We start from the raw sequence: 22,669 nt of genomic DNA, 5'->3' as shown, positions 1-22,669 counted from the left end.
ATAACTACCAAAGGACTGGGGTTCTTATCAGGGGTATCAAGGCAGCAGCCATAGCAGTATCTACTTTAGAATCTTGCAGTAGTGGCTAAGACGTGGTTGTACTAGCAAAACACACAAGATGATGGACGGAATGTTGCACAATGGAAAAAACATTCACCCCCAAGTCACAGATCTGGGTTTAATCCATCGTTATTTTGCTCAACAAGCCACCCCAGTTCAGACATGGCCATATTCAAATCAGTCTTGACCTTGTGCCTCATGGGAACAGTCCAGCCCGAACTGCCAAGCCATGTCTTTCCTGGCCTGGAATCAAGCATCCTAGGACCGGTTTCTGGCTATCAGCCGTCTTCAGCCAGGATAGCTTGACTCCAGTGGCTTAGTGAGCACAGGACCCACGTCTGGGCATACCCTTTCCACATAGGTTGAACAGCAAAACACACAAGATGATGGACGGAATGTTGCACAATGGCAAAACATTCACTCCCAATCACAGATCTGGGTTTAATCCATCGTCATTTTGCTCACCAAGCCACCACAGTTCAGACATGGCCATATGAAAATCAGTCTTGACCCTGTGCCTCATGGGAACAGTCCAGCCCGAACTGCCAAGCCACGTCTTTCTTGGACCGGAATCAAGCATCCTAGGACCGGTTTCTGGCTATCAGCAGTCTTCAGCCAGGATAGCTTGACTCCAGTGGCTTAGTGAGCACGGGACCCACGTCTGGGCATACCCTTTCCACATAGGGTGAACAGCAAAACACACAAGATGTTGGACGGAATGTTGCACAATGGCAAAACATTTGCATATGGTGGTTCAAACTGGAATGGCATGGTGAGCAAAAAAACGATGGATTTAGGCCCAGATCTCTGTACTGGGGTGAATGTATGACATTGTTCTGCATTCTGTCCATCAACTGTTGTTTTGGCATTTGTCACCCCGAGTGGGACGGGTATGCTCAGACGTGAGTCCCGTGCTCTCCATGCCCCTGGAATCAAGCTATCCTGGCTGATGAGGGCTGAAAGCCCGAAACCGGTCCTAGGATGCTTGTTTCCAGTCCAGGGAGGACCTGGCTTGGCAGTTCGGCTGGACTGTTCCCATGGGGCACAGGGTCAAGACTGATTTGCATATGGCTGGGTTCAAACTGGAATGGTATGGTGAGCAAAAAAACGATGGATTTAGGCCCAGATCTCTGTACTGGGGTGAATGTATGACATTGTTCTGCATTCTGTCCATCAACTGTTGTTTTTTTGGTTGTACTAGCAAAGCAGATTTGCTCCAATTATTTAAAATATGTGCTGGGGCTTTTTTGGGTGTATCTAGGTAAAGAGCAAGACGAGGTGCAGGAACACCAAAGAATCTGGTCTCTTACTCACTATGGGTGGAGCAGGAGCTACCTTTGCCCTATCATCTCTCCATATGTCTCAGCCCCAGTAGCCATAATGTATGCACAAATCATCGTCAGCCACTGATCTTGTGTTATTAGTAGACACCAGCTGCACGTACTTTGCTCGTTTTAAGATGCTCAGAGATCAGTCAATGAATTTTGCAAAGGTGCAAGAACTTGTTTAACAGGACAGGTCATGGTCCTATAAAACCAGCAGCATTCCAGAAATGTAGATGGCCTTTCTGGAACACAACTGTGCTGCAGGTCATCTTTGAAAGGGAGGAGCAGAGCTTTAACACTTTATACGACTCACTTGGTGCTGGGCTGCAACCCCCAATCTAATGTGCAGCAGGTCAACTATTAAATCAACCTTTTTGCATACCTGGGCTTTCAGAGGTTCCTGACTTAACAGATCTCTGCACAACTGTGGCGAGTACTGCATGATTTTTCAGCCAAGGCACTGGATATCGGCAAACTTGAATTGGAGTATGACAACTTTTGTTTGAGGATGTGCTTGTCAGATTAGCCAGATAAACGAATTCTATTTTTTCTGGTTTCACTCACTAAAGTGAAAGCGTGAAATATCTTGCATCAAGAAAAGGCCCAAGGCTGGACAAACACTTTATGATCAGGACCTAAGCAATCTGTGACCATCTCTGCAGGTGTGTGGGAATCTAGAGCAGTAGAAAGGTAACCTGAAATGTCAGGCCAGCGAAATACAATATAATCAAGATTTAGCAGTAACTGTTGTCACCCAAAAAAAAGGGAGACTGAATTTACTGCTAATCGAGATTCTGAAACGTGATTCTTACAGAAACATCGTCAGCAACTGAAAAAATGAATCAGAACCTCCAATGACCATACCAGCAGTAAAATATAAAACCCTAGAAGTTAAGAAAAAAACATTCTCGAGCCCGATAGTCCTATTCTTTAGCTGTTCATACTGTGCCTCATCATTAGGGGTCATCTCATCCTATAGCTATCCGTTGGAATATTCTTACAGGTCCTGAGTGATTATAGAACATATTCAAATAATTTTAAAGCACATTAAAAATGCAAGTAAACTTTCTTATAAATAAATGAAAAGCACGCACAGGGAATGTTGCATTGGAAATTGTGACACTGGTCTTTAAGTCTACCGTTCTTCAAGCTTACTTAGCATGCTAATATATTACATTACATTAGTCCCGGCTGCGTAGGTTAAAGTAATTGTAGAATGCTATCACTTTCGATTAAAATTCTATTGAAAAACAAATCTCAAACAACTTCATTAGTGTATTTTACGCACAGCAATTTGACTTTAAAAATGAAATGTTCGGCATAATCCAACTACCTTGAGGTGCAATTTCAAGTGTGGTTCCCAGGCCGAGCTTGTAGCAGGAAATCACATTAATTTTTAGGTTTCGCCCTGGCGTTGCAACTGCGTAGCAGTTGCTCCGCCCAGGGCGAAATCTTATGTCCTAGATATGGGGCTTTGGTCCCGCCTCTGTCTCCCATTGGCTAGCTCCATAAATGGAGGCTAGCCATCGGGAGACAGAGGCTGTCAATCACGCTTTCCCCGTGAAAACGCGATTCGGGGGCGTTTCCGTGTGTTTTTTTAAGTCCCGCCCTCTCCTCTTCCCATTGGCTGGACTTTTACCTTCCAGCCAATGGGAAGGGGAGAGCACGAAAAACACGCCCCCCGAATCTGCCGGCCGGGACACCCCTGTGACGTCATTCCCCGGGCCGCGCTGTGATTGGCTGCCGGCCCTGGACCTGACTTGTTGTTTTTTGTTGGAAGATAACAGTGAGGATTGTGTTGTGACCTGCGCTGCAAACAAGGACTCCAGATCCGTACAGGTACGTGTTATACTGACAACTCTTGCGTGCACCGTGCCTGGAGCTGAACGAACCCGTTTCATTGCTCCAGGATCACTTAGGCTGTTCATTCTCCAAACCAGGGACTCTCTTGGGGAGGGATGGGGACTAATGGCCACAGCTGCCGACTTTAAAAGTGGGGAAAGGACATTCGAGTCCCGGCGCCGGTTCACCCTCCTGTGATTCTGTGCAAATCAATTCATCTTCTCATATCTTAAAAAGGGATACTTTGTGCTTGCCTAAATTGGACCATGTTCATGCTATATAGAACTGCAAGCATATATAACAGTAATAAAAACATGTTTTATAAAGCCGAAACCAAACGCCTCTGTGTGCCTGCCTAAATCTCGATGGGTGTGTTCACTAGCTCACTGAGCCGGTCACTGCGTCCAACCCAGGGAATAGTTATGAATGCAAACTTCACAATTTAAAATCAGGGTTTCGCCTCCGTCGCTTGCCGAGGGTTAGGGCGGCTTTCCTGTGAGAGCAGGACGGCTATATTTCACCAGGTCGCCGTCAAAGCACCCTGAAAGGAGGTCGCGCTGGGCGCCGGGAGGACATTTTAAGGGGCAACAGAAAACACCACAGACCTCAGCACAAAGCTAAAACTGCGCTGATCGTAATATGATAAATAAATGGGCGCCTTGCCATTTACCTTCTCACAAAACCACACACACACACAACACACGCACACAAACTGGCACGCCTATAGAATCGAACACTGTCAAACACACAAACGTACACAGGTGCGGAAACGCAACACAGCCACGAGCACAATCAGACAGAGTGAGACTCAGACAATTCCAGCCACGTAGAGGACACACAAGTACGTCATATAGTATAAAACAGACACAGCCACCCTTAGACAGACGCACTCAGGAAAAAAAGACACACAAGCATATACATCAGCAAACAAACCCACGCATATTACAGCCACATGCTAACAGGCACACAGGCGCAAAAGCACGCACACACATACATACATTCACACACACACCTAAAACACATTCTAACCCAAATACACACACACAAGCAGACACTCCAGAAAACAACCACACACACGGTGGCATACGAAACGTCTCTCACGCTCACACGTGCACACACACACTACTGTACCCAGTTTATTATAGATACAGGTGCCTGCAATATCAGGACGTGCATATTTTTCATGTTAAAGAATGCGCAGTACCGAGCACCTGCCTGGTTGCGTAGAAAAGCACAGTGGGGGCGAGGCGTTATATGTTTAATGCCCCCTGAATGCCATTTCGAGTGGCCACAACTTGCAGCTGAAATCCACCGATATTGGTAGCTGCAGGGATCGTTTGCTTTAATGTGTCACCCAAATGTATCACGTGACAGCTGTTTATCCGAAAAATCTCGAATCGGCAAAACCTGACAGCGAATTGATGTGGAAAATTGGTTTGTGGGGTATTCTGTAACCGTAAATACACTCTGACCCATTTTCGTGTTCTGCCTTACAAGACGTGAGCACAGTCCTCCCGGATCGCTCGCGAGCTTGTGGTTTCAAACCACACAGCTCAGACTCGGCCCATCAGTGACCCCTGCCTGCCACTGCCAGCCACACGCAGACACCACTTCACTGCCCACCCCACTGCACCGAGAGTCCACGGCCGCACTGCCCTCAGCTGCCGAGGGTCAGGAACACCCACAGGACTCTGCAAGATGTCCGGGCTACAGTGTGGGACAACAGCGGGGCACCTCAGTGGTGCACGGGCCTTTTGCAAGCAAGTCAAATGTGCACTCCTCCTCTGGCTGAGAAGCTAAATACAACAGTCACCTGGGTGAACCTGGCTCCCTAACACCCACGTGCCACAGTGCCACTGCACCTGCTGCACTATTGATAGATACATCCTAGACAACACGTCAATAGAGCACCAGTGTAGACCTTGAAAGTTGGTTCCACACACAGTCTCCTCTATAAAAGTGTCTCCTGCACACGCATCGGCTCGCCCCAATTTCACCTTACACTGTGCGAGAAAAGAAGGTCCCTTTTTTAGCTGGACTGTGTTCATTTACTATTTGACTCTAGTACAGTCACTTCTGGGTAAGTGCCAGATCCCAGAAGTCTGAAAATGCGATGGGAATATTTTAGTTATTTTGAGACTACTGCAATGGGGACAGTTGTGTGTCACTTTCGTATTCTAGTCAGCACCTTAGAAATCCCTGTAGAATGTAATGCCGTCAGCGGTACGTAAAACACAAAAGTCATAATATTGTTAGTGTTGGCTGAACAGATGCTGGTAGACAGCTCTTACAATTCCACAACCTAGATCCACACACACACACACCTTTCAGCGTACAATGGGTGTGTGCATTTAATACATACTACTTTGGATGACCAAATACCCTGTCCATTATGACCAACACATCACAAAAGTAAACTCATGTGAAATAACAAATACAGACCAGCCTTCTGTCACAAGAACCACTTGACACTAGTGACTGTTCATTGCAAATCTCACAGAGGCAGCTCCTAACTCCAACTCAACTGTGACATGTTTTGTCGAGGTGTGCCCTGTATCAAAGTGCTTGTGTGTAAACTGGGTGGCTGAGATCTACGGAGCGGAGCAATGAAGATAACCCTGAAGTACCAAACCCTTACGGTTTGTCTCACCCCCACAACTTGAACAAAAACCATGTAATCAAAGTCAATCTTTCTACATGTGCTTCAGTTTGGCTGCCTTTCTGCCAAAGTGTGAAAAGTTGATAGTATATAATGACACTATGTAAGCTCACTTTGAGTGCTTAGGCATGCTAGAAGTGCTTCAGTTTAAGGTGTTTTTTTTAAAAACTTCTCAGTTACCTGTGGAGCAAATGGCGAGGCCCGAGTGACATAGAGGCCACAAAGACTTCTAGGAACGACAGTCACACACATCTGGATCTTGGCCTATCTTTAAGTAGCTGTTAGAAAGGACTGCTGACAGCTAGTGGCCAGTACAGAAACACCATGATGCTCTGCTGGGCCTAATCCACTCTTTTAATGAGACAACAAGCACATTATATATTACTGTACCATCATTGGCGTAGAAACATCTGTACAATAATTCACCAGTTTCAACAAGAACCGTAACTTATGCATCACATCAACACATATCCGCACTCTGGGTTTTTACATGTTTTTAAATCACATTTGAAAATAAGTTCTACAGTGAACCCTGTTCACGGGGCAGTAAAACGTATACAGTATATTGATGACAATTTTTGTTGGTGTTGTAAGCCTGTCCTGCTATTATATGCACCTCCTCGGCGAAAGATAGAATGAAGGACTAAGGCATGCCGTGTAACTTTACTGTGGTAAATCGGTCCATTGTGGGATTCTTTTAGTTTCGTATTCACACAGTGAGGAAGATGTGCTACACTTTTAGGGCTGCAGCACAATTAAGTTAGTCCTTTCAGGGCATGGTTTCTAAAACTGGTCATGGAAGTGACCCACTGATCACGACTACCATGTTGCGACTCCACTGCTTAAAATGTTAACACACAGAAGTCTGCTGTAGGCAGACGGCACCATTGCAGCCTTCTGCCAAGCATGACATAAGTGGCACCAAAGCCCTACTTGGCTTGTGCACCATAGGGTTCAAAAGTCCTGATGCTAGGGAATATGAGTAAAGACAGTAGACATCATATATAGTGACAATGCCATTTATTTATCTGTTTTCAAAACCAACACATAAATACAAATGTTGTCATTTACAATGCCAATAGCTCTAACTTTTGTAAAGGCGAAACCGTTGCATTGTAAATGCTTGTTACATTGTGCAACTGTGCTCCAGTTATTTCAGTATAAAGAAGATTGTATGTTATCTGAAAATCAATGTAATATTTGATTCGTCCGAAATTTATCAACATTTTAATTTTTCCAATTATATAGTTATAGGCTCTGATGGAGCGACACACACGTTTAGAATCTTGCAGTAGTGGGTAAGACGTGGTTGTACTAGCAAAGCAGATTTGCTCCAATTATGTAAAATATATGCTGGGGCTTTAAAGTAAAAGTCGCAAAACACTTGTCTGCCTCTTCTCTTTCGTAACCAAAAAATAAAAGCATTATGAAGGTTACCAACCGTGGCGATGCGTGTCCTAAAGGGCAAAATGGCCTTCTGGCAGACACTGCCGATCTCTGTGATGGGCCGCATTGTGCGGTCTACGATGATTATGCTGCTCTCACTGCTTTATTATAATGCCAGAAACCGGTTCTAGGAAGCTTGTTTCCGGTCCAGGGAAGGCATGGCTTGGCGGTTCGGGCTGGGCTGTTCCCATGAGGCACAGGGTCAGACTGTTTTGCATATGGCCATGTCTGAACTGGGGTGGCAGAGTGGGCTAAAGAACGGTGATGTTGAAATCTTTCACTGGAAGCTGGCATCGTGGGCAGAGAAATTGTGTCGTAGGATAAAAGCGTTGGAGTTTAGTTGGCATTAAATATACTCTGTGTAATATATTAGATTGTATGTTTTTGAAGCGTGGGTTATGTGACACCTTATTGGGATGTTCTAATGTGGTTTGCCATTCCTTGTCATGCAGTGCACGCCTAAATTCCTCCTCCCAGTACTGCCTAAGTCGGGTGAGTGGTACGGCCATGAGTTTTCGGATAGCCCTTCAGATCCATGTGGTGAGGTTACGCCCTGTGCCCATGGTTAGAACAGTGTGGAGTATCAGGTGTGTTGAGGGTTATCCTCCAGATAGATCCCAGGTCTGATTACAGTCTGAGACGAGTTGAATATGTAAGAGAAATTATCAGTGTGGGAGCCAACTCTCCTCTGCTAGGCGATCAAATGGTAGGAATTGTCCGCCCGCAAATAGGGACTTTACCTCCATAAGCGAGTGTTTCGTCCATAATCTTAAGACTCTGGTTGTATAATGACTGCAGCCCCGGGGTAAGCCTGCCAGCGGCAGCAAAGGGGTGTATAGTGGTGTGTCGAGGGATAGGCAGGGAATTCGTAGCCTACAGGACTTGGCTACCGTCACTTGAATGGGGTAGGTCGGGTGCCTGGTAGGAGTAGACTGTGTATCGCCGGGATCATTAGGGGCCAGAGAGACTGTACCGGTCTCATCCAGATGGCGTCCCACTGGAGTTGTGCTGTAAGGAAGTAAGCTTTAAAAGATGGGGTGCCCAATCCCCCATGGTCCACCAGTAGCTGTAATATTATTAGGGCTACCCTTCGACGTCCTGTTGCCCATATTAGGGAGACCAGCAGGGAGCTTTTGCAAAGTGATAGAGGCGGCGGGGCACCACTACCATTTTTGCTAAGATTGTTCTTCTTATTGGGGCCAGGGGTAAGATCCGTCAGAAGTTGATTTGGGTTTGTATGCTCGTCAAAGCCCTACGGTGGTTGCCTTCATATAGGTCCCTAGGGGAATGATAGAGTCTGATTCCTAAGTATTGTGGGGCTCCCCTCGCTCCAGGCCAATCCGACTGATCCAATATGGATCTCTCGTGGGGGAAGGTTGAACGAAGGGGGTATATGGTAGATTTTGCCCAGTTGGCTTTTAGTCCCGCTGCTTGCGCAAAGTCGTCTAGTGTTGTCCATAGAGGTGCTAGACTCATTGTGATATCCCATATGTATATCAGTAAGTCGTCAGCATAGAGGGACACGCTGTGAGTGATGCCTGCCAGTGGGATACCTCAATTCTCACCTCCCATTGCGAATCCGAATTGCTAATGGCTCTATTGCGAGGACAAAGAGGAGGGAGGATAGTGGGAATCCCAGACGTGTACCACGTGCCACCCAAAAGGGAGCTGATATGTGACGGCCAATATATACTCGAGACATAAGTTTTGTGTATAAGTCTGGTGTATGCCATGAGCGTGGGACCTATACCCACCCATTGAAGGACCGCAAATAAATATGGCCATGTCAGGGTGTCAAAGGCTTTCTTAAGCGTGCGGCGTTGGGTAATCGGTTCTGTGTCCGATCTTGGATGTGGAAAAGTCTACGGATATTTTGGAAGGTGTTTCTCCCCAGTGCGAATCCACATTGATCAGATTGGCGAGCATCCTAGTGTATCGGTCCACTAGGATCTTGCCAAGAATCTTGCAGTCTGTTGATAATAGCGTGGTTGATCAATAAGAGGTTCATAGTAGGGGGTCACGGTCTAGATTTGGGAATGATCCCAACTCAGTTTTAGTACAAATGTGCGGATGCTATATATCGATTATACAAATGTGAATAAGTTCTAGCGAATCAGTCATTTTATGTCTATATGCACCACCATGACAGATTTTTTTTTTTTTTTTAATTACGAAGGTTACTGAACTTTAGAAACTCAAAACTGTGCTGATGCTAATATTGCATATAATTTACTAACCCTAGGAGAAGTACTTTGAAGAAGCTACCAACATCATTGACATTAGCATATACCATATCATTATTACCTTCAGACCTCAAACATTCTCTTTTTGGATGTAGCAGGCGCTACAATTAGTTTTGAGTTCTGTCAAGCCTGATTAAGAGACTGTTTTCCAGTCATAAATGTATAATCTGATTTGTAATATGCTTTCAATGCATTTCATGACAGGGCACTTCCTCAGGACCAAACAGCAAAGGAAAAACAAAACAGGCATTGGCAAAGTCAAAAAAGCCTGACATGGAAGTCTGTCAGCCAAGGCTGGCTGTTGGCTTTGCTAATGACATTAAGTAGTTGCACATGCTTGAATCCAGTGGCAAAGTGAGCAAGGGACTCACGTCTGAGCATACTCTGCCAACTTATGGCGAACAAAGTGGTACAAAAGGAGGTGGTGATGGACGGAGCATCTGAACCAATAAAACACTCACTCACACCCAGTCACGTCTGAGCATACCCTGCCAACTTATGGCGGCTGAAATGCCAGAAACCATATGGCCATGTCTGAACTGGGGTGGCAGAGTGGGCTAAAGAACGGTGATGGATTAAACTAAGATCTGTTGACTGAGTGTGAGTGTTTGATTGGTTCCGATGCTCCGTCCATCACCACCCCCTTTTGTACCGCTTTGTTCGCCATAAGTTGGCAGGGTATGCCAGACGTGAGTCCCTTGCTCACTTTGCCACTGGATTCAAGCAAGCTTGGCTGAAGACGGCTGTAATGCCAGAAACCGGTCCAAGAAAGCTCGTTTCCGGTCCAGGGAAGACATGGCTTGGCAGTTCGGGCTGGACTGTTCTCATGAGGCACAGGGTCAGACTGATTTGCATATGGCCATGTCTGAACTGGGGTGGCAGAGTGGGCTAAAGAACGGTGATGGATTAAACCCAGATCTGTTGACTGGGTGTGAGTGTTTGATTGGTTCAGATGCTCCGTCCATCACCACCCCCTTTTGTACCGCTTTGTTCGTCATATGTTGGCAGGGTATGCTCAGACGTGAGTCCCTTGCTCACTTTGCCACTGGATTCAAGCAAGCCTGGCTGAAGACGGCTGTAATGCCAGAAACCGGTCCTAGGAAGCTTGTTTCCAGTCCAGGGAAGGCATGACTTGGCAGTTCGGGCTGGACTGTTCCCATGAGGCACACGGTCCGACTGATTTGCATATGGCCATGTCTGAACTGGGGTGGCAGAGTGGGCTAAAGAACGGTGATGGATTAAACCCAGATCTGTTGACTGGGTGTGAGTGTTTGATTGGTTCAGATGCTCCGTCCATCACCACCCCCTTTTGTACCGCGTTGTAGCAGGATAGGCAGCGATTCCCGCGGGGACATCAAGTAAAAGAGGGCGTCATCTGCGTACAAGGAAACCATGTTGCACGTGTCCCCTACCATAATGCCCCACTGCGCCATTTCCGTACGGACTAGAACTGCCAAAGGCTCTATTGCCAGGGCAAACAGGAGCGGCGAGAGGGGGCACCCCTGGCGTGTACCTCGTCCCAACTGCCACTCCTCTGATCGTGCCGCTCCTAGTCTCACCCTGGCACGGGGGGCCTTATATAGTTTGCGGACCCATCGACAAAAGTTAGGGCCTAGGCCCATCACACGGAGGACCTCTAACAGATACCCCCAGTCGACAGTGTCGAACACTTTAGCGAAGTCAATCGACACCAAGACCATCTGATCCTCCCTGTCGCGAACCTCGTGTATAATGTGATTAAACCGCCGCAGGTTCATGGCAGTGTTGCGCCCCGGGATAGACCTGCACTGGTCCAGGTGGACCAGATGGGCCATATGCAGCGCCAGGCGAGCGGCTAAGAGTTTGGTCAGAATCTTCACGTCCTTGTTAATCATGGTGATGGGGTGATACGCCGAAGGGTCGCACTTATCCCCCCCCCAGCTTCAGAATCATACAAATTTCGCCCTGGTTCATACTCGGCGGGAGTGTCTCACAATCGAACGCCTCAAGATACACTTGTAAGAGGAGGCGAAAAAGGGTATCTCTGAATGTCTCATAAAATTCAGGTGGGAAGCCATCGCTCCCCGGAGATTTAGCCCTCGGCAGTCAGGCCATCGCCACGCGCACTTCACGCAGTGTCTGTGTTTCATCCAACTCGTCCAGAACCGCCCTAGGGAGGGACTGCAGGGTCAAACCCTGTAGGTAAGGGAGGTACGAGATCTCGGCGACCACGGGATCCGCGGCGTATACCGTGTGTAGGTGGGATTGGAGGACTCGGAGAATGCCCACTTTCGAGTGGACCATACCACCCGTAGGTCCTCGCAGGGCCACAATCCGCTCCGGGGTGTACTCTCGGCTAAGGATCCAGGCCGACAGTCGGCCCGATTTGTCGCCTTCTCTGTGAAGACGTTGCCTATATTGGCCAAGGGTGTATTTGTCCAGCCGGTCTAAGATGTCATGCATACAAGACCGGGCTGCCTGTTCAGTCTCCTGATGCAAGTCCTCAGGGTCTGACAACGTTTACTGGCCCAGGAGATTATCCTCTGCCTCTTGTAGGTCCCGAAGAAGCGGTTTCCGGACCCCATAGGTGAGGCCCATGCATTCGCCCCGTATCACTGCTTTCAGGGCGTCCCACCTGGTAGCGAAGGGGAGTTCTCCCTCCTCCCAATTCAGATCTATATAGTTGGTAAGGGCGGTATCTATATGGTTCCTCGCCACTTGGTCCTGAAGGAGATCTGCCGGCATCCTCTAAGTACGAGGGCGGGAGGACTGCCTCTCCCAACTCAAGACGCATGCCACTGGGGAGTGGTCGGACAAAAAGCAGGCCTGATGTGTAATCTCCAGAGAAATAGCAGCGTCTATGTTCGCCGCCTGAACTCTGTCCAATCGACTATGTGTATTATGTGTGGGGGAGGAACATGTGTACAGTTTCTGCGTCGGATTACTCAGGCACCACACATCTCTAGCCTCTAAGCTCCCCATTACCTTCCGAAGCCGCGCGGTCATACGCGGCTTTGTGCCCGCACGGGGTGGAAACCTATCCAGTACAGGGTCCAAGACACAGTTAAAGTCCCAGAGCTAAAGCAGGGGAGCCTCCAGGTCAGGGATGAGGACCTCCTGCAGGGCCAGGAAGAACCCAGGGTCATCTATGTTGGGTGCGTACGAATTTAGTATGGTAAGATCTCTGCCATCCAGCTTCGCCCGCAGGAGCAGGTACCTGCCGTGTATATCCGCCTCCACCCTGTGTCTCTTGGTGCATGTGCCAAGCCCCCTCACATTCCAACTTAAGAACTTATATCCCATGGCTGGTGACATGGCACACCCGGGCCTACAACTCTACTTCCGATGACACCCCATCTTCGTACCCAAACTGTAATACACTTGATGCCTGCAACATTTCCCCCCAACATTCCCACACAGAACCCCAACCACCCCCCTCCCGCGAGCAATATTCTTGCAACAACCAAACATGCTAATATGCCCTTCCCCTGCTGGTGCCAGGACGTACACAGCTTTCCCATGTGCCCAACTGGGCTAAACCACCCCAACAAGTAAAGTAAAAAGACCCCTCCCCCTTCCAGCTCCCAGCACTACCCGCTAACTTGACAATCACAGGAGACTTGGACTCTTAGATGTGTATCATGTATGTCTGCCAGGACATCCACCCCACCAGAGGTCCCCCCCCCCTACAAGATCGAAGGTATCCTAAGAAAGCCCCCCACTGTCCCCAGAAGGCTGTGACCCAGGCAATTCAGCTAACATTCACAGTATAGGGTCAACCAGAGTGAGGAAAAGACGTCCCTCAGGACCGGGTCTCCGACGTGTCCAACCGATCCCCCACCGTCTCAGGGATCATGTCTATGGTAGGTGGGAGTGCGTCCACAGCCGGTGGCAAGGTGTCAGGAACCAGTACTTCATTTTGAGGGGGATCTGCCCGAAACACCAGAAGGTCCCCAGGCTCCGAAGACTCCAAGCAGAGGGCTCCATCGTCTCCCACTGTAACTCGCCGCCCCTCTCCATGCTCAGTGTCGTCAGGTGAGCGCCGGGGTCTGGTTCTGCGGTTCCTTGCAGGACGTGTCCCCCATGTACTCCTGGTTCCATGCCGTTCCCCCGGCGGGAGGGCATCCCCTCTGATCTCCAGCCACTTCCATACCTCCTCAGGGCCGTCAAAGAAATGAGCCTTTCCCTGGGAAATGACCTTAAATTTTGTGGGATAAAGGAGCATGTACTGCAGGTGCAGGTCACGGAGCTTCTGATTGACTGCCAAAAAGGATTTTCGTTGTTCCTGAACTTGGCGAGTGTAATCCGGGTACACGGACACCGTGGAGTTTTCAAAAGTGAGGCCCGCCGTTCCCATGGCCGCTCTCAGGATACAGTCCCTGTCTCGATAGTTTAGGATTTTGGCGATGAGGGCCCGCGGCGGAGCGCCGGGCCTCGGCGGCGGTACCAACGCTCTATGGGCGCGTTCGATCACAAACACATCGGACAGTCCCGTAGGGCAAAGCGTGGTGCGGATCCAGTGTTCCAGGAAGCGCTCAGCGTTCCCCTTCTCCGCGCGTTCCGGAATTCCAAGGACCCTAATGTTCCTGCGGCATGCCCCCTCCCCCCCCTCGGCAACCTCCACGCGACGCTCCAACTCCCCCGTCGAGGCAGAGAGCTGCAAGACCGTTTGTTTGAGGGACGCCACCTCCTCCTGCAGCTGGACTATATTCCCCTCCACAGCGGTGACTTTATCCGTCACTTTACGCAGATCTGCCCTCAGGAGGTTCACATCTATGGACACCGTCTCGATCTGTCTTCCCAAGGCGGTGTGGGACCCCTGTATCGCCTTCAGTAGCTCCGCCCGGGAGGGCTCGCCAGGGACTTCACCCTCCCCAGACTGATGCGTGATGCGCTGTGAAGGGAGCCGCTGGGTGGTGTACTGTGTGATGGTGTTCGGCTGTGAGGCTTTGGCCATTCTGTCTTTTCGCATTATAGGAGTCTATGGGGACCCCTCCCAGGCGTCTGAACAATCGAGGTGCCTCCAGACAGTCGCCTCTCCAATGGTCCTCGGAGGTGCTGAGGTCCCCCGGCGGTCCCACCGACCATGCGCCACCACGGCCAGGTATAGTTCTAGACCCCACTCACCGCCGTGTCAGCTGCGTAGTGGCCGTCCCGGGGAGAAGGTTCCGCCCTGAACTCGGACACCGGAGACCGTTTCAAGTGCCCAGGATAACTCCAGCAGTAACCTTGCACCACCCGACATCCAACCAGGGTGGCGATGTGGCCAGGGAGAACCCCCCTCCTTCATTTGGTTCCGCTGTAGCAGGTCGCAATCCCGGTCCAACTGTTCCTCCAGTCGCCGTCTCCAGGGTCTGCAGGATATGGCTGGGCCCCCCCCCCCGGCGGCCGCAGATGTTGCCCCTAATCGTTGCAGGCAGGCCAGGCATTCCAAGTAAATGTGTACTGGTTCCCGGAGCTCCGGCGGTATCAGGCGCCTTCCTGGCCACCACCTGCTAGGCCCGATGTGAGGGGGCCCAGGGGCCCGACAGCTCCGCCACGCAAGCTCCGGCCGTCTCTGCGATTACCACTCCCGCTCACCGCAGGGCCGGACAAGCTCTGGGGCCCCGTGGCGACAGAGGGCCCCCAATTGCAGCAGGCTCACCAAACAGCCCGGTTAAAGAGGAGCCCAGGATCTCGGGTCGCTCCCTCTGCTGCGCCTCCGCGCACCGCCACAGGTACGGCGCAGGATTGATGGGAGGCCCCCGATAGCAGTGGGTGCCTCCCCGGCTATAGTCGACTCACCCCCAGGCTCCAGATAGATGCGCCGGGATTTCAAGCCGCCCCCGCCGATGCGATATTGACCGCCGCCGCGGGCACTCTGCCTCCTCACCGCAGGGCCAGGCAATCTCTGGGAAACTATAATGGCGGAGGGTCCCCGATGGCAATAGGGACCCCCCCAGACTGCAGGCAAGTACACCCTAGGCCCAGGATCCCGAGCCGTCGTCGCCGCCTCACGTCCGCCCTCCGCAGGGCCGGATCACTTCAGGGGTGCCGCAATGCCAGGAGGCCTCCGTAGGCAGTGGGCGCCCACTCGCCGCGGCTCCGCCAAGATGGTTCCGGGAGCTCCGGTCTATTCCTCCGCTCCAATGCAGGGTGCCGCCACAGTCCCGTGGTCCGACCTCCGGCCACGCCGGACAGGATCTACCCCTCACAAGAGGACTCGGATGACAGCGGTCTCCTTCTCTGCCCACACGCAGTTCTTACTTGCGACTGCAGGGGACCTCGGCCGGTAGGCCGCGAGCAGGCCGCAGCACCGGACTCGCGTGAATTACGGTTCTGGCGAGTCGCAGCCCGGCCACCTCCTCCAGTCAGCGGCTGTCCGCCGGTCGACCCCCGGGAACGGGAGAAGCCCCAGGCGATCAGGACTCCTGGACCTCCGATTCTCGGTCCGAGTGCCACAGGATCTGCTATTAATCAGGATTTATAAGCTGGGCCGGCCGGGAGCTGAAGGAGCTCACGTCCTGTCGGCCATGCCGCTTGGCCACGCCCCCTTGGCTGCTATTTTTAGCATTTTCAGTGTAGTGTTCCAGCATGGCTGATGACCATTTTGGAATGGTAAATTAAATTGTCATCGAAGTGTACTGTTAGCATGGATAATAGGAAGCAAACAACCTTGCACCAAATTGCAACAATTAGGCCTCGAGGGGGAAGGAGGTGGGGCACAGACGAGAACCAGGAACACCAAGGAGCAATGGATGGGGAAGGGACCAGCACAGCTGTAGTCTGAAGCTGCCTGGTGCTCGCACAAGCAAAGTAGTATATTAAACCCTAAGACTGATACACTTGTGAGCAACTGATTCTTCAACTTTAAGATTTTTTTTTTTACTTTAGGCCTCTTTTTAAACAAAAGATAAGAAAGTGGATATGGAGGCAATGTAAAGAAAACCGCCTGTGTGTTTTCAGAAAAACCTGATCGTCCTTCCATTCCTAGACAGTGTTGAACAGCAACTGTTCACTTTGAAGCTTTAAACAAGCACAAATGTCAGTAGAAAACAGTGCACCTATGTCCACTTTCCGGGTTTACCCAACTATATGGTGGGTTGTTTATGAAGCAACACAAGGAGATGATGGACGGAGCACTGAAACTTTTCAGACACTCACCCTCAGTCACAGATCTGGGTTGAACCCATCATCGTTCTTTAGCTCACTTCGCCACCCCAGTTCTGACCATGCCATATGCAAATCAGTCTTGACCCTGTTTCTCATGGCAACAGTCAAGCCCGAACTGCCAAGCCAGGTCTTCCCTGGACCAGAAACAAGCATCCTGGGACCGGTGTCGGGGTAACACCCTATATCAGCCAGACTAGCTTAAATCCAGTGGCAAAGTGAGCAAGAGACCCACCAAGGCTTAGGGCATCTCAGCCTGGGCGTCTCAGCTAAGGGTAGGGTGGAGAGGACAAGGGTGGAGAGGACAAGGGTGGAGAGGACAAGGGTGGAGAGGACAAGGGTGGAGAGGACAAGGGTGGAGAGGACAAGGGTGGAGAGGACAAGGGTGGAGAGGACAAGGGTGAGTGCCTGTTTGAGCCTGTTCGAGATTGGTCGGGCAAGGAATGCTGCCCATTTTCCCATTCATTAATACCCACCCTATGTATTTGTCCCTCTGTAATAAGCATCTATTTTGACTATAGATATGTGCCTATCTTTGTGTATTGCTTTGTAAAAACATGTACACTAATTATGTTGTTATAAAAAGAAGAAATCATCTTTGGTCTACATGTACTTGCTTCTGTTGTGCATCTATGTACCTCCATGTTCTTGGATCTGTGTGTCTGATACTTTTCTCCTGAAAAAGAATATCCAATGCACTACCCTATTTCTCATCTGCTTCCTCTACCTCTATCTATATCTTTAATCTGCTTATATTTACCTCCTTTATGCATCTATATACTTGCTATGTACTGATGGATCTATATATTTATCTCTTACTTCTAATTTAGCATTTCCAATGCACTACCCTATTTCTCAGCCTATTCTTCTCTCAATATATCTTCTAGCCCATCTTTCTGACACATCTCAAACTTCTTTCCACTACTCTTTCTAATTCACTACCCTAGCTCTCACCCTTCACATCTATCATTATATCCTCTACACCCACTTTCTTTTATCCCAAACCCCATACCACTACTATGTTCCCCAGAATAACCCTTTCTTGACTCTCTCCTACTCTACCCCTCTTTGCAACATTGGACACCTCTTTTACTATACCGATCCCCCAAAACAAACTTTTCTAAACTCTTCCCCTCCAAAAACCCTTTTTACTCATCCAAAAGCCTCCCCCTACTTCTATGACCTAAAAAAAGAAATCCTTCACTCTTCTATCCCTCCACTAACTTTTTCAATCAAAATAACAGACTAGCATGTTCACTCCTCTAATTCCATATTCAACCATTCTAATTCTCCACTAAACCTTTATGGGTTCCAGAGTAGCGTGCTACTCGCCAACAAAGCGGTTCAACACCTCATTAGGGTTACAAGCGCTATATAAATGCCAACCTTTTTTTCCTTTTTTACCCCTTCCCAACACTTCTCAATCCAAATAACTAACTAACATATCCACCACTCAAATTAGTTAATATTTCACTATACTAATTTTCAACACTAATCCTTTACGGGGTCTGGAGTAGCCTGCTACTCGCCAGAAAAGCACTTCAACAACCCATCAGGGGTTAGAAGCACTATATAAATACAAACCTTCTTTCCTTTTCTATCCTTCTGCTATCCTTCCAAATTCAAATAACTGACTAACATATCCACCACTTAAAATTTACTTGCATGTTTCACTATACTAATTCACCACGGGTCTCCGGAGTAGTGTGCTATTCGCCAAAAAAAGCGCTTCAACGCCTCGTATGGGGAAGTAAGCGCTGTTCAAATGCAATTACAATACAATACGTCTGGGCATGTTGTTTATGAATTCAGCAAGATTCCTGTAATGGAGAAACAGGATTACAACAAAGTAACTTGTCTTTTCCATCAATGACGAGTACGGTCTCTCCTTGTTAAATGCAGAAATTAAATAACTCTTAATAGACAACTGTGGCAATGTCCATCATTCAGTGTTACACTTCACAGGGAGCCCAGCTGATGTCAATTGAGTTGTTTCACCTTAACTCTGTTTACAATGTACCTTATGGCTTAACAACCTACAAGGACTTGTGTTCAGTGGCACGTGCCTAGTTGACACTACTCTATATAAACATGACCCAGCAAGTTTGGCTTTTCCTACAATACAGCTGGAAGCTCTCTGAATGCATATGGCCTGTCTTAAGCTGGTCTTTCCCTACATTGCAGGTGGGTATACTTTTATGAGATAAACATGGCTCCTCAAGTTCTTGCCTTTCTTTCGCATGGGTTTGGTGTTTTGCAGTAAGAAAAAGCTCAAAAGGAGTAGACATACAATGCTTCCATGCCCATTAGAGACAACAAATCCCTTGCTGCTTTACAGTTTGAGACTAAAGGCCAGATTTAGATCTTGGCGGTTGGATTACTTGGTTACAACGGGGACAGATATCCAGTCTGCTGAACTATAAATCTCATAGGATAGAAAGGGATTAATAGTTCGGTGGACAGGATATCCGTCACCGTTGCGATGGAGTAACCTGTCCACCAGATCAAAATCAGGCCCCAAGTGACCACATTAAAGAGAGCATTTTAAGGACTATACCTGATCAGAACCAGGCGATTGTTGGTTGTCTCGGTTGCGCGTGCTCATCCGGCGTGGAGAAACGAGCACCCAGGGAGGGCGCTGATCAGAGCGCCCCTCGACAGGTGTGACGGGAGTGCTAATCTGTCCAAGCGATGTGTCTAGGTCCACAGTGCCTGTGGACTCAATCTGCTGGAAACTCCACAGCCCCACTTTGCGGATGCAACGAGAACAGGTGATGATGGATAGATGAATGGACCCCGAAGATGGACTGTTCAGAGGGGAGAGAAAGGACCGGTCAGAAACAGAGTGCCAGACATACTCATCAGAATCACTCACGGAGATGCCAATTAGTCTTCTGACCTTTCAAACTTTTAATTTATGACAGGATTAACACTAAGCAAGATGGGTTACATCCGACCTCGCCTCTATTTATTGGGCTAAAATGGACATGGAATGCTGCTGAAGTAATAGCATTGTATATTACAGTGTTCAGGCATATTGTATATTCAGTGTTCAGGCGCATTACTTGCACCAGTCACAAATTTAGAAATACAGTACACATGTTTAATGGTTGTGAAATGTAACAATCTAGAAAATCAAAATCCTTAAATACATGGAGTAAACGTGTAATGTACATGGTTCCTCCCAACATTGCCCTGCCACTGTCTTCTAACTGATTTGCAGGGACAGCGTCAGTGTCTGTGCCCACAATCTCATATCCATACAATCCTTGGACACAATGGCCAGATTAGGAGTTGGTTGGAATAGGGGTGACTTTTTCTGGAAGTGATAATTGGCAATACTGTATGGTGAGATATTCACTATATGCAGTTAATGCCTCCTATTGTGAGATTTCAACATGGAAATTAGGCACTAAATGAGGAATTGGTGCTGAAAGCCACAAATTCTGCTAGCTAAGCTTTTTTTCCCCCATGAAACATTTCAGCAGGTTTAACCTAGCAAAATCTGTAAGGGGAAAACAGCAAGAAGGTGGCAAGTGTTGCATAACTTGGAATTAAATTGCCTGCTCAAATAGGCATTTAGACAGTGTTCCGAATTTAGGGCCAAATGTCCTTTGATCTGGTCACAAAATACTGGTCGCAATTTGGCACCAGTATTTTCTAGACTAGTGGGGTAATTGTTTAACCAGTCTGTGTATTAAAAGGTCAGTTAGCAAATTACCGATTTCCAGTGGGTCGTAATTGGACCTACCACAGGGCCAGACTGGGAACCGAAACCGGCCCTAGCAAAGAGCTCGGCCGGCCTGGGGAAAGGGGGTGGAGGAGGCAGGGTGTACAAGTGGAAAGCTTAGGGCCGCTTTTGTTGCAGGGGGCACAACCTACCTCAGTAACAAAAATGGCACCTAGGGGTGTAAACTCAGCCCCCAACACTGGTGGCCCACGGGGGGGGGGGGGGGGGGGGGGAGAACACCCGGTGCCCGCTACGGCCCGGCCCTGCCTACCACATGAATAATAATGAGGCAGGTTGCAAATTTCAGCCCATTAGAAATCGCAGCCATCACAAGGATGTTGACCTGCTGAGGTCAGCAGACCAACATGTCTGTGATTGCTTTTAAATAAAGCAATTAAAAAAAATTGCAACCCATTTCCCTTAAAGGAAAACGGGATGTGTTCGGAAAAAGTAATACATATATAAAGAGTACATTTATTTTTTACGAGTGGGAAGTGGTCCATGGGACTACTCCCTACTTTTAGAATTGCTTTTTGCCAAAATTCACAAAGAGGAAGGGGTTATTTTCCCGTTTGCAAATGACTTACCACCTCCTTTGAGGATGTGGTAAAAGATTAATGTTTTGCAACTGGAATTCAGACGAAAAACATTAATACATACCAATCAGATTTAGTTTTGTACATAAGACAAAGCATTTTTGTGTCTCAAAAGGCCCAATTCTCCTAAATGGAATCATTGCGACCACAAAAAGACTTGATACATCTGCCACATAACTCTATACCCAGAATAAGCGCCTATGAAAGGGAACCTTTTAAAGATGCCTATCAGGGCTCTATTTTCGAGCCCTGGCACAGACGGTCCTGTTTTCCTACAAACGATAGCGTTGGAGTCAGCATGCACACTAGAGTGTAAACAGGAGATGTACGCTTGTTCACTTCTTACTAATGGAGAGAGCTCAAAGATGAAACTGAAAAGAGTTCTCCTCTATACTGGTCTTTTTAGCAAGACGGGCCTAACATGAGTTTCTCTATTTCAGTGTAATGAACTCTGTAGTGGGCTTCCTGGCCTTTCGGGATTGTTTGCTGCTCTGTTCCTTAAACAAATAAAAGGTGAAAGAAAGTAACACAGAGCTCTTTACGTCAGACCTCAGGATGAGAGGAGAGGCTTGTGATGGAGAAAATAAATGGCCAGCCACCTACTAAGGCATGAGAGGGTCTGGGCGCATGTTGTCAATGGATGTTGGAAAGTCAACAGGAGAAAGATGAGCTCCCCACGTAGAGGCAGATTGGGTGGTGTGAGAGGGAACAAGAACGTGAGACAGAGTAACGGAGATAGGAGTACACGCAGAGATAGAAGTGGAGTAGCAAGAACAGTAATATCACCGAGAGAAAGGGAGGGACTGAAGGAGACGGGCAGAGCGACAGAGCTGACCGGATAGCAACAGGGATGTAAATAACAATCAGAGGGGCTAACAGAAATATAGTGAGAGTAACAGTGAGGGCAATGCTTGAAATGGGGAGAATATAAGTGCAGGTACTCTGTAGCAGAGTATCTGCTTGTTTTGAGAAGTGCCAGTACTCTCCAATTAAAAGTTTTCTGTATCTCCGAGAAGTGCAGGTAATAAAAAAGGTACTCACTAGCAGACAGTACTGGCCCATTTAAAGCACTGAGTGAGGGGACAAGAAAGTACTGAAAGACAGTAACAGAGAGGAGTAACCACAAGAGCATAGAGACGGCGTGGGGGGTGGCTAGAGGAGACAGTGAGGGAGTAATAGAGACAGTAAAAAGCAGCATACAGATCGAGTAACAGAGGTAAAGAAGTCTGACAGAGAGGGAGTGGACTGGCAGACAGGCAAGACATTCCAAGTGAAAGAGTAACTGAGTAAAGACAGGAGGCCATGGCATGCATCACAAGTAAGTACCTGCTCTCAGTAAGGTTTTTGGTATTTTATTATCCTTTTCTGAGTAGGAACTCAAGATTCCCTTAAGCACGTAATGCTAGTTCCTACGATTTAGTGAATGTCTTTAATTGGGTTGGCCACACCCCTTTTAACAGGTTTGCCATGCCCCTTTTAGAGACCCTCCAGTTGTTTCACCCCACTTAACGCTCTGATGCTAACTGGAATTGTGCTATTCACATAACGAATGCTCACTTTAACTAGATGATCAGACCTACTGTTAACAACAGACCACAAACGGTAAAGAACACTAATCACCAGAAGCATCCAAAGAGTAT

At 48.4% G+C, this 22,669-nt stretch overlaps 1 protein-coding gene across 1 annotated transcript in view; it reads right to left on the bottom strand.

The window, feature by feature from the left end:
* ZC3HC1 (zinc finger C3HC-type containing 1) overlaps positions 1–22,669 on the bottom strand; it is a 124,669-nt gene that overhangs the window by 20,817 nt on the left and 81,183 nt on the right. Inside the window, exon 7 of the mRNA XM_078677600.1 lies at positions 19,261–19,510. Within this exon, the coding sequence (XP_078533726.1) occupies positions 19,261–19,510 (250 nt within the window). The remainder of the gene's footprint in view (positions 1–19,260; positions 19,511–22,669) is intronic.

This window comes from Lissotriton helveticus, chromosome 1_1 (assembly GCF_964261635.1).
Source record: "Lissotriton helveticus chromosome 1_1, aLisHel1.1, whole genome shotgun sequence".
In the NCBI taxonomy this organism is placed as follows: Eukaryota; Metazoa; Chordata; class Amphibia; order Caudata; family Salamandridae; genus Lissotriton; species Lissotriton helveticus.
This window is presented reverse-complemented; position numbering and strand designations above follow the sequence as displayed.